This window comes from Mercenaria mercenaria, chromosome 8, assembly GCF_021730395.1.
Source record: "Mercenaria mercenaria strain notata chromosome 8, MADL_Memer_1, whole genome shotgun sequence".
Taxonomy (NCBI): domain Eukaryota; kingdom Metazoa; phylum Mollusca; class Bivalvia; order Venerida; family Veneridae; genus Mercenaria; species Mercenaria mercenaria.
Genome location: NC_069368.1, coordinates 2,450,869 through 2,463,993, shown reverse-complemented (window position 1 = coordinate 2,463,993; position 13,125 = coordinate 2,450,869). Strand labels below are relative to the sequence as shown.

Genomic DNA, 13,125 nt, shown 5'->3' with positions numbered 1-13,125 from the left:
ACATGTAGATACATAACTTCAGGAAGGGATAGGAAAAGATCTAAAATTACCATCAATTAATGTATTCTTTCAGGAAGGGATAGGAAAAGATCTAAAATTAACATCAATTAATGTTTTCCTTCAGGAAGGGATAGGAAAATATCTAAAATTACATTCAATTAATGTATTCTTTCAGGAAGGGATAGGAATAGATTTAAAAACACTTGTGAAACTTCAGTCTTAACCTCCAGATAGTTTTACCTTTTAAGTTGACATTAAAACCTTTGTCATTTAGATAGATTTATTTCAACATAAAATGTACAATTTACATGGCGACTTATAATTAAAACATACAATCAAACAATAAACAAACATTATGAATTAATATAGCCATGTCAATCAACATTATATGTTAAGGATAACACAAAAAAGAGTTAAAATAAACTCTTATTTCCATTGTGGTCCTTAAGATATAGTATTGTATGACATAGGAAGAATAATTTATCACAGTAAAAAAATAAACACAGCAAATGCCCGAAGATAAGTTTGTATAAAAATCCTATGCTTAAAAATGATTGACTAGTATAAAAAATGATTGACTAGTAAAAAAACACAATGCAAAAATCTATCTATAATGCAATCTAACTAAAAGTCATATTAAGCTTAAAAAATGTTCCTTAACCTTACGTTTAAATGAATACATGGTTGTGGCATCCCTAACATTTTGTGGCAGACTGTTCCATAAACAACAACCATTATAAGCAAATGTTTTTTTCCCAAAACCTTTGACCACTGGGAGAGCATATCTCTTACTATCTGACATTGAAAAACCTGTACCATCAAGGGAGGCATTTGCCTTTGCTCTGAACCTTGTGGGATAATCATGAACAGTATTGATAGGGGTAAAGTGTTCACTTAAATATGAAGGAGCAAAATTAGAATTAATTTTATAAACATGACAGAGAGTTATTTGAAACTGGTAACCAGTTAAGACGTGAAAAATGCTCAATTCCAATGTGTGACATGGGATTTAAATTCAACACAAAACGTATAAGTTTATTTTATTTGGTAATGAATAGATTAAAAACACTAAAGTCTTGTGAAACTTCTGTCTTATTACCTTCGGATAGTTTTACCTTACACATGTATGTTGATATTAAAACCTTTGTCATCTGGTATCAGTTCAAATGAAAAGAACAAAATATCAGGAAAAATGAAACAGTGAATCCTGATACATGTAATGTACTTGTATGGTTATAAGAGATTTTAGCTCATATGAGCACAAAGTGAACTCTCTAGTGGTGACAGTTTGGGCCAGATTTTAACGAAACTTTATGAAAATGTTACACTCAATAAAATTTTGGATGTGTTCCTTACTGGGTCATTTGGGGTCAAAAACTTGGTCACTAGGCCAGTTTATAGGAAAATCTTGTTTACACTCTAGAGGCCATATTTTCTACCTAAATCTTTAGAATGTTTGCCTCGATGAAATCTAGTTCGAGTTTGAAGCGTGGTTTACTGAGATCTTAAACTAGGTCACTAGGTTATGTCATAGAAAAACCTTGTTAATATGCTAGAGGCATTTGTCAGAATATTTGTCTGTGAAATATAGGACAAGTTCAGAATTGGATTACCTGAGGTCAAATACTAGGTCACTGAGTCAAATCATAGAAAAACTTGATTAATGATCTACCTGAGTTACATTAATTTTTAAAATATTTGTCTCTAAGAAAACCAGGCCAAATTAGGTGCTTGGTTATCTGGGATAAGAACTTTGTCAGGAGATTGATACAGGGCGTAAAGGGGTAGTGGATTTGCAAGAAGTCACAAGGTGGTTTATACCGTATAAAAATGCACAATAAATTGCATTTAATTTTTTAATTGATTAAACACTTCAAACAATATTCGAGGGACGGACTACCAGGAGCAATAATCTACATTTGAAATGGCAATTATTTGTGTGCGTGGTTAAAATTCAGTCAGGATGTGAAGGATAGTCATATTTTGACAAAGCCGCTTGGAAGATCATTAAAAAATTCATAAGTTTTAGTCAAATCACTACCAATATTACGTTTTACATACAAAGGTTTACATAAATCATCGGAGTTAATGGATGGTCTATAAAAGCCGACAGTTGTGTGCAGCAACAGTTCTACTAGCCGTTTTTGACAGTCATATTTTTTCACCCCTACCTGTTTGATGGCAAATATTTTTTTCAGAAAGAACATAAAACCAGGAAATTTCACACAGATGCTTTGAAAACATATGTTTGTTTTCGCAGATTGTTCATAAAGACTTCTGCATAAAACTTAGACTTTATGTTCGAATTTTCAGACTGAAGAATTTGTTCAGGAATTTCTAAAATCATAATGATCATTTGTAGACCAAAAGTTGTTAAATGTTAGCCACACCCATTTGTGAACAAAACTGTATTAGTTGATTTGCTAAGATTGGCTTTGCATCAACAGAAATAAATAAAAAAATCAAACTTACCATTTTCATCACAGTTAATTTTTCCAGAAGTGTTATTTGTCCACTGGGTGTCAGGATAGCCTACAGTGTGTTAAGAGCCTTAAGATTTGATAAAAAATTATCTTTTTTTAATAGAATTAAACTGTTTTAGATCTTTTGAGTTAAGCAAATAATATGGCATATGGTGAGCAGTGTAGCAAGTAAAAGTAATTTGGTATGAAAGAAAAAAAAAGATGCCTTACACAGGGGCGTCGGAAGTGGGGCCGCAGGGGCCGCGACCGCGGCCCCAATAATTTGCCCAAAAACGATTTTTTTGTAAATTCATAAGTTGGAGTTGCAGGTCCGCGGACCCAATATTTTGTATAGTATATTTAGTATATTAAATTTTGCTTCGCGTTAAACAATACACGCTGTCCAGATTAGTGTGTTACCATGGTGACGGTGACACGATCGGGGTGTTAATTGGAGTCATACACACGTGTCCGTGACTGCACTTAATTACGCATGAACAAATCAGCATGTTTTTAATTGGCATATCTTTAGTCAACGGAACGTTTAAGCTATACCCAGCCGCAAAGATCTAAGGTATTAACTTATAAAATTCAGAAAAATAATTAACATGTTTTTATTTAATGAAAGGAGTAAGCGTTAAGATTTATCACACCGCTAAGATGTAAGGAATTAATTACATAAATTGTTTTTACTCAAAAAATGATATTTCAAACAAAAATAAGAAATGAATGTAACATGAATGATTATTATTCAATACATTAAATACAAAAAAAAAAAAACATACATGCATTCGTTAAGATTTATCACACCGCTAAGATGTAAGGAATTAATTACATAAATTGTTTTTAGTCAAAAAATGATATTTCAAACAAAAATAAGAAATGAATGTAACATGAATGATTATTGTTCAATACATTAAATACAAAAAAAAACATACATGCATTCTTTGTATTGCGTTATACATCATTAATTATGATAAGAGTTTATTAAACTTTATTTTGCTTATAGTCATGTAAATAGTAAGAAAATACTGGAGACTTGAGATGCGATTCAGTACCCTTAAAATGCACCAGAACTCGCCATTTATGATCCTGTTTTAAAAAAAAATCAAGGGGGGGTCCCCCTCACCCCCCCCCCCCAACGGGAGGGGGATGCCCCCTCCCATACCTACCCCCACCCATCGCGGCCCCAATATCAAACACTTTCCGACGCCCCTGTTACATGAGAATTAAACCTACAAAAATGGATTTTCCAAATTTCTACCATTCTACCAAATGCAATAAAGAACAAAATTAGTGTGAGCAATTAGTTATGATCCACATAACATAACTCCATGTATAAAGCTTATTGGGTTAAGTATATATGAATAGATTAACTGTACATTTGTAGTATTTTGCAGCCAACTTGATTGAATGGGTTATACATGTATTTCATTACTTTCTGTTTAAATGTGAAGTTTATCAAGATAAATGGTGCAAAAACCAAATTCCAGTGATATCATTGTGCAGACAGGCTGTATAGTGTCATGAAGCCTGTCTGGTACTGTTTCCAAGACAAACTACATGAAAAAGTTCTTATTAAAAAACTTTGTTTTTTGCGTTGTTGTTAGTTGGATACCTAGACTTTTTTCCTCTCAGATGTTGTTTGCTTTTATCCCCCATCTAAGGTACAAAGTCAGCAGCAAGAAGTCTGTTGGTAGTGTCTGTATTGTCAGCTATTGATGTAAATAGATCAAGAATATAGTGTAGGCCCTAATACAGTCCCTTGCAGGACTCAAGATGTAACTATTGCTGATCAAGAAGTTTCATCATTGACTACTGTTTGTTGATGCCCCAGAGGAAATTTGTTTCTCCATGGCCTAGTTTCATTCTAAATTCCAAAATAATACATTTTATTTAACATTTTATATAATAACATTCAAGGTGAAACCTTGTCAGACATTTCATTTCATGTCATGTAAAGAAATTCTGTCCTACTATTTTTGGAAAATAATTCAATAGATCAAGTTCCATTCTTTTGAAATATATATAAAATATTGACAGGTCTTTAATGAAAAATATAATTTATGTATTCCCCACGATGGCCTGTCCCATCATCAGTCCCAAGATCACTATGACCTTACCCAATGACCTTTTGACTCCAAACACTTAAGTGTCATCTATTAGCCACAGGCAATCATCCTGTGAAGTTTGTGGAGTGTAGACCAGTGTTCTTTGATTATTGAGCTGAAACTTTTTTCATTGTCAATGGTCATTGTGACATTGAATTTTGACCTACTGAACCAAAACAGTTAAGTTTATCTACCTCCTACAAGCAGTCATCCTATAAAATCTGAAGGCCAAGGTGTTCTTATCTTATTGAGTGGAAACTGTTAAAGTAAAATTTCTTGTTTAACATGGGTAGTCAACGAAAGTCCCCACCTGGAATGGATGAAACAACATTTCCAGCCGAGCACACAGCAGGTGTCATATTTACCTCCCCAGCATCCAGTCTAGGCTGATACTGCTTGAAACAGTACCAATTTAAGTAAATCACCTAGCACTGAACACTAGTTGGGATATCAGCTGTGATCGGGAATCGAACCTGGACTGCTGGCACTGTAGTCCAACCTGCTAACCACTGCGCCACTGACTCCCTCTGTTACCAATCTCAAGATCATTGCGGCCGCTTATCTTTGACCTTTCGATCCTCAAAATAAATCTGCTCATCTGCAGACCACAGGCAATTATCATCCCGAATTATCCTATCAGTTAAGTTTGAAGAATTTTTTAGTTATTGAGTGGAAATGATTTTCAGTCTCAATGTCACTTTGACCTTTACGTCTGACCTACTGACCCCCACCCCACTTCTCCCGCCCTCAAACAAAAGGAGTTATGTACTGACCACAGGCAGTCATTCTAAGAAGTTTGACCGCTGACTGTAGGCTAGCTAATATACCTAAGCATTCTTCAGTTATCAACATTGGAAACTGATCGGAACAGTGCGGGCATTAAAAGCGTTAAGGCTCTTTTGGTTAAATTTTTATGTGAAATTGGAAAATAAACACCAAATAGATCTACATTGGTTTTTCAAAAAATTTAATTTTACAAAACAATTTTACAAAATTTGCATTTAGAAATCACGTTATATGTGGTCGTGAGATTTTTATCAATTCTATAATTACAGCCGTTAATAGGTGCCCGTTTGTATTGGAAATAACGCGTAGCTAATCCACCAGAGTGACTAACACGTGTTACCAATATATACATTTTGTGTAGCAACGGAGGATATCGTATTTCCGTCTAAAATGCACTGTCAGCAGCCTATAAAACGTGTCAGATGTAGTTTATTATTTGATTTTAAATAAAAAACTAACGTACAGTACAAATTGTGCGTTTCATATTTCGTGGACTATTTTACCTGCGCGGATGTATTCATCAATTAGTGTTAACTGGGAAAACTCAGGTACGAATGCCGTTGGTAAAGAGCCAGGAATTTCTACAAGTAATGCATTTTTGAGCTCGTGTGATCTATTTATGGAATGCTGCTGTGTAGGAAGGTTTCGCTGCTGCTTGGTCGGAGATGGGGGATTAAATATCGTGAACTTCATTGCAAAAACTTGTTGAAATCGACCAAAGTGAAAGTCACCGGCTCGCTTGAGGTCAACCGAGTCTACTTTCGGTTTGAGGTAAGTTTATCTCTTGACACATTTTGTTAACTGATAAAATGTTTATCTCATTCGTAGCCGTTAAGGATTAGTGCTCTAGATTTATGTGCTTGTGCTGAAATATTTTATTTCAAAAGCATAATTTACTATTTTCTGAATAATTGCATGTATTTTTTTTGTGATTTGGATGATACCAGCTGTGTAGAATAAACACCAGTAAATGTACGTCAAGTAATATGCTTTAATTTTCCCTGTTTACGCAAAATTGCTATTTGAACATTTGGCAGGGGGTTGGCTGCATATATTGTTTTAAACACTGCTGAGAATGACAGAAAATACAAAGGTTGGATTCAGGACTTTGGTTTAGTAGATAGGGTTGTGGTGAGTCCCCCTCTCTGAAATAGTTTTACAATACATCTCAGATGGTGCTTTTTTTGTTTTTGTTGGGTCACACTGACACAGTTATAGGTCATATGGTGACTTTCCAGCTTGTCATGCTGGAGGAAGACCCCAGGTGCCCCTCGGCACTTTTTTTCATCATAGGCAGTCTCCTGGGTAGAACCACCACCCTTCTGTAAACCAGCTGCATGGTATCCTCCCTTGAAGAATTCTATTATTATTAGTGAGGCTTGAACCCACATCTGTGTGGGGCAAGTGATTTGAAGCCAGGGACCTTAACCACTCCGCCATGGAGTCCCTTCTTAGATGGTGCAGACTTTATGTCGAGTGTAAATATATCTGTCACAGTGTCATGTTTTAAGTTTATTGATTTTCAAAAAATAACAGTTTTTCCATACTTTTGACTAGTCTTGACTTTTCCATACCCTTCACCTCGGAGAGCAGTTTTTTTTTAAAGTGCTAATTATTGCAGAATGATACAATGTGAATAAGGTAAAAAAAATCTAAAGGAAGTGTCCAGCCATTCAGTAACCAGAGGACTAGCCCGTCCTCTTAGAGTTTTTTTAGACGTCTGGTTATCCATTTGTATTTAGGATTTTGTATTTTTCAATTAAATACTGTAGATCTAGTGTACTTGAGATAAACATCAGGAAAATACTTGTATTCAAAATGGTGCTGCTTATGAAGTTACTGTCATTAAAAAGTATGTGTTCCAATATTACTGTCGTTGTGATTGTGTCGAGACAAATTTTGATGAATAGAAGTTTCAAAGATACATGTAGATAGAAGATTTGATACAAAGAAAGAAAATAAGAAAATTGGAAAGTGCTCTTTAAGTATGCTTATGAGATGCCTTAAACATTATCACAAAAATGTGATTATTTTCTTTAAATTAAAATATTCTTAGACATATTCTGTAAAATTATTGTTTCATAGTAGACCTACATTAGATTTATTAATCAAAAAAGCATGTTGTGCATCTATGAAGATTGATTAAGCTGATTGCTTGTATAAATGAGCTGCGCCATGAGAAAACCAATATAGTGCGTTTGCTACCAGCATGGATCCAGACCAGCCTGCACAGTCTGGTCAGGATCCATGCTGTTTGCTTTCAAAGCCTATTGCAATTAGAGAAACCATTACCGAACAGCATGGATCTTGACCAGACTGCGCGGATGCACAGGCTGGTCGATCCATGTTGGCCACAAACGCACTATGTTGGTTTTTCTCATGGAGCGGCTCAAATGTAGTATCAAGCCTAATGTTAAGATCTTGACGTTATCTAATATACGATAATTTACAACATAGTATTATAACGTTTTAACATTAATTTGTTCCATTATTAAATTTGGCTTAATTCCATTATTACCCATTAAGACTAACGGTATTTAAAATCTAACTATAGTTTTAGGTTTAAATTCAGCCTATAGTAGTTGTGCACAGGTAAATATTGCTATCTTTGGTGAACAAAATACTGTAAGTTATATCAATTTATTGCACTATTTATAAAATATTGATATTCGGATGCCTAGAAAATCCTTAAAGAATAGCCTAGGCCTCCAGTCACTGACGGCTAGAATGCAGGCTAGTATTCCGGTTACTGTATGGCTAGAAACATTTCTAAAATGGCTGAGGTTTGATGTCTAATTTTAGGCTGTAAAATAGGTCAGTTGCTTGATGTTAAGTCAGTTGATGGGGGCTTGGGGGGTAAAACTTACCAGGATGGTACCTGTAGAGTTTCATAGGTAGTGTTTTCTGTCGTTATTTTCAGCAGTGTTCAATGTTTATATGATAGAAATATTGTGCTCACCCAAAAGGAGTTAAAGCCCTGCTCCGCGGCTATTCAAATTCTATTGTGTGTATGCAACCCATGATTACAATAGGTAACAGTTAACGGCCACGCTCCACACTTTAGCACGCAAAACCACAGGTGTTTTATATAGAATTTTATATAAAATAGACTCTATTTTGACAGGCATCACTGTTCATAGTCAGGATTTTCATGCCTTTTCAGTGATTTAAGGTTAAAAGGTGGGACTGGAGCAGGTCTTTAAAGGTGATAAGTTTGAGTATGGGTCAAATTGTTCATGCTGTCAGAAGTGACATATGCATGAAATATGAATAATATTTAAGCTTTGTAAATAAATCTTCTGAACCACTTGACAGACAGGAAATCAGATGTGTATATTCATGACCTTTATACTTGCTTGGATTAATGAGAAAATATTTCCCTGCACAACCAAGTCTTATTCAGAATATGAATATTGTAGCTAAGGCATAATTGAATGTATATACAGACAGTTTTAGTTCATGGACACTTGAGCAAGCATGCAATCATGTATGTCACTTTTGAAAAAACAGATGTATTATGTGTCCATCTGTCTGTCTGTTGGTCCATCATATTTTGTGTCTGGAGCATAACTAAATAATCATTCATTGTATTGACTTAAACTTGGCATATTGGTAGATGGGAATGAGAAGATGTGCATAGCACATGAACCAGGTCGGAAGGTCAAAGGTCAAGGTCACAAATGGAGCTCAGATGTCAAATTTGACCCATTGTATTTCGTGTCCAGAGCATAACTTAATAATTCAAAGTATTTACTTTGAACTTGGAATACATGTAAGTGGTGATGACGGATCAGTAGGTCGAGGTCACAAAGTTCAAATTTGTCCTTCATATTTCTTGTCTGGAGCATAGGTCAAATCTGTCGATCATATTTTGTGTCAATAGTATAACTTGATAACCATTCAAGGTATTGACTTCAAACTTGGCATGTAGGTTGTGATGAGATGATGTGCATATATCATTAATTTGGTCTGTAGGTCAAAGGTCAAGGTTACAAATTGAGTTCAAATCTCCTTTGTAGTTTGTGTCAAGAACACAACTTCAGTGACAAACCTTCACTTGTTAAACTTGCTCTGTTTTGTAAATCCATTATATGTCATGTTTTAGTTAGCCAGATAACACACTTTTATTAAGCCTCATTTCATACAACTCATTCTCCGTGTAAAGCATGCTTTGGCATATCTTCATACTTTTAGACTTGTTGATAATTATTATGACTAAATCCCTGTCAGTTGCTTGTACAACTATATATAGTCTTTTTTCTAGTCATTCAGATTGTGCACTGTTATGTAGAGTATTATGTATATCTTACGTTGTTACTTGCTGACAAATGTCACATTTTGCAACCTTTCTAGTCATTAAAGTAATTATGTGTATATGTGTAGCTATTGTAATAGTTAATGCTTATACCATTTGATGTTTTATTTGTATTATACTGTAACAGTAAACAGTTATAGTCTCAGGCATGTAATAAGCCATGACTAAATAAATAAATTTGAAAATTTGAAAACTCAAAACCATTCTAGATACATGTATTGACTTTAAACTTGGAATACAGGTTGATGGTGATGAGGTAATTTGATGTAGTGAAGCTGTTAAAAGAATTTGCTACTAACTGACTTGTAGATATTTGATACTTGACACTAATTGGCGAATTTAGATGTCAGGAAATATTATTGTTTTAGTTTATATACCTGCTCAAAGTTCTAATTATGTTTTCAGAGATACTCCTCAAACATGTCAAGAAAAATTGATGACGTAGATGAAGGGATTCTTCTTGGGATTGGAAATTCCCTGCTCGATATAACAGTCGTAACTGACAAGGCATTCCTTGATAGGTTCGACCTGTTGCCTAATAATGCTATAATTGCTGGAGAAAAGCAGAAAGATCTTTATAATGCCATGCTGGAGGAGTATCAACCAACATACCTACCAGGGGGTGCCACCCAGAATAGTATTCGCGTTGCCCAGTGGTTACTTCAGCGACCAAAGGCAACGACTTTTTTTGGCACGGTAGGAAATGACAAATTTGCCGAGATTCTCAAATCTACAGCTGAAAAGGTTGGTGTGAATGTACGTTATCAAGTTGTTGATGGCACGAGTACAGGACGTTGTGGAGCATTAATTACTGATGAAGATAGATCACTCGTAACTCAGCTGGGAGCAGCGGAACATTTTCATTCAGAATTTCTAGACGAGCCTGATAATTGGAAATTAGTAGAACAAGCAAAATATTTTTATATCGGAGGATTTTTTTTACCAGTTAGCATCGACGCAGTACTCAAACTGTGCAAGCATGCAGTAGAAACAGATAAAACAGTCATTATGAACCTTCACGCCACGTTTCTTTGCAAGCATTTTGCTGATACAGAGTTGAATCTTATGCAGTATATTGATGTTCTATTTGGTAACGGTGACGAAGCAGCTGAATTTTCAAAATTAATGGGATTTAATACAAGTGATATCAAAGAAATGGCTGTAAAAACATCACAGCTGCCAAAGTTAAATAAGTCGAGAGAACGTATTGTTGTATTTACTCAGGGACGAGATCCCACCATTATTGCTCAAGGCGGCCTGGTCAACGAACATAAAATAGTCCCAGTAAAACATGAACTGATCAAGGACACTAATGGCTGTGGTGATGCATTTGTAGGCGGCTTCCTGTCTCAGTTAGCTCAGGGTAAACAAGTGTCCGACTGTTTGAGATGTGGAATTTATGCCTCAAAGGTTGTAATTGAGTACTTTGGCTGCAACTATCCAGATGAACCAGATTTCGAATGATGGATTGTTTTTACTTTCTTGACACTATGCTTGGTACATTAAAGGCTAATTATAGTACATAGTTAGAGATGTGAGACATGTATAGCTACTTAGTTTTAGAATATGTGATTTGTGTGAAATCTGGTTTAGTGTAATGGTATTCTTAGGGTTCAGTGTGAGCTGTAAGTGAAGGTGGATGGTTCGTTGTCCTGCTTCCTTTGTCCTTCATTTAACTTTAACATTTTCTTCTCTGAAACAATTCATTAGCATTACACCAAATTTTAGCATCATAACAAGGTCCCTCTCCAAGTTTGTTCTAATGAGGTTACTTGGCCCCTTGCAGGGGCCGCTAGAGCTAAAAATAGAAAGACCTTTAAACAACTTCTTCTCATAAGCAGATTGATGGATTTTCATCAAACTTGGTCTGTAGCATCATTGTAAGATCCTGTCTCAAGTTTTTAGCTCGACTATTCGAAGAATAAGTAGAGCTATCCTACTCACCACAGCGTCGGCGTCGGCGTCGGCGTCGGCGTCACACCTTGGTTAAGTTTTTCGTACCAGTCCACATTTTGACAAAGTCTTTTGAGATAAAGCTTTGAAACTTTCAACACTTGTTTACCATCACCAGCCAGTAAGCAAGAGTACATAACTCCAGTGGATTTTGGCTGAATTATGGCCCACTTTTTAGGAACTGTTAAGGAAATTCGTAATTCATATTTAAAATTCTTTGAAAAAGGTGTGAAGACTTATCAAATTGTTGATGTACATACGGGACTGTGACATTAATAGATGAAGATACAACACTCGTAACTCAGCGGAGCAGGAACTTTTGCATTCGAATTTCTAGACGAGCCCTGATTGGAAATTTCGTAACAATCAAATATTTTATACGGAAGATTTTTTTTACGTAACGAGCAGTCTCAAACTGTGCAAGCACTGCGTAGACACAGTAAACCAGTCCATTATGAACCTTCACGCCACGTTCTTTGCAAGCATTTTGCTGATACAGATTTGATCTTATGCAGTAATCTGATGTTCTAATTTGGTATACGGTGACGAGCACTGATTTTCAAATTATGGATTAATACAATGATATCAAAAATGGCTGTTAAAACATCACAGCTGCAAGTTAAATAAGTCGGAGAACATTGTTCATTTACTAGGACGAGATCCACCATTATTGCATCAAGGCGGTCTGGTCAATGAAATAAATAGTCCCGGTTAAACTAGAACTATCAAGGACACAATGCTTGGTGATCATTTGTAGCGGTCCGTCTCAGTTGCTAGGTAAACAAGTGTCGCACTGTTTGAGATGTGGAATTTATGCTCAAGTTGTAATGAGTCTTGCTGCAACTATCCAGGAGAACCAACTTGTCATATGGATTGTTGCTTACTTATTGCCACTTGATTGGTACATTGAAAGCTGATTTATACAAGTTAAGATTGTAGACATGTTACTACTTGTTTTAGAACTTGTGATTTGTTGAATCTGTAGTGTATGTATCTTAGGGTCAGTGTGACTGTAATGACAAGTGATGTTCGTTGCTGCATCCTTTGTCCTTTTTGACTTGAACTATTTTCTTCTCGAAACAATTCATTTAGCAGGACATTACAAATCCAAATTTTAGCATCATAACAGGTCCCTTCCAAGTTTGTTCTAATGAGGTTTACTTGGCCTTGAGGCGCTAGAGCTAAATAGAAAATTTTACCACACTTCTTTCATAACAATTGATGGATTTCACAACTGGTCTGTAGCATCATTGTAGATCCGTCTCAATTTTTACAAATGGGGACACTTGAGAGCTAAAAATAAAGAAAAACAACTCGAAACAGCTTCTCATGAATTGCTTAATGGATCTTCATCAAACTTAGTCTGTAGAATCATTATAAGGCCCTTTCTCAATTTTGTTCGAATAGGGCCACTAGGCCCTTCTTAGGGGCCACTTGATTTAAAAAAAGAAATACATCTAAAAAACTTCTTCTCATGAACTGCTTGATGGATCTTCAT

General features: G+C 35.4%; 2 protein-coding genes across 4 annotated transcripts in view; both read left to right on the top strand.

Annotated features, from left to right (window-relative positions):
- Positions 1 to 13,125, top strand: part of LOC123523203 (probable 39S ribosomal protein L24, mitochondrial) — a 42,202-nt gene that overhangs the window by 10,102 nt on the left and 18,975 nt on the right. The gene's annotated exons all lie outside the window — the stretch shown is intronic.
- Positions 5,711 to 11,738, top strand: LOC123523202 (uncharacterized). 3 transcript variants are annotated; one of them, XM_045300898.2, is made up of 2 exons: positions 5,711 to 6,130; positions 10,080 to 11,738. In XM_045300898.2, the coding sequence occupies exons 1-2, from the start codon at positions 5,984 to 5,986 to the stop codon at positions 11,136 to 11,138; spliced, it is 1,206 nt and encodes a 401-aa protein (XP_045156833.1). In that variant the 5' UTR covers positions 5,711 to 5,983; the 3' UTR covers positions 11,139 to 11,738. The 3 variants fall into 3 exon arrangements, with proteins under 3 accessions (XP_045156833.1, XP_045156834.1, XP_045156835.1); XM_045300899.2 differs by lacking the exon at positions 5,711 to 6,130 and adding an exon at positions 6,151 to 6,331; XM_045300900.2 differs by lacking the exon at positions 5,711 to 6,130 and adding an exon at positions 9,777 to 9,930.

Bases quoted from the DNA above. Each gene is read 5' to 3' on its own strand.
- LOC123523202 (XM_045300898.2), top strand. From the start codon at position 5,984: ATGCTGCTGTGTAGGAAGGTTTCGCTGCTGCTTGGTCGGAGATGGGGG. The intron at 6,131-10,079 runs GTAAGTTTATCT...TTATGTTTTCAG, and splicing joins GAGTCTACTTTCGGTTTGAG to AGATACTCCTCAAACATGTC.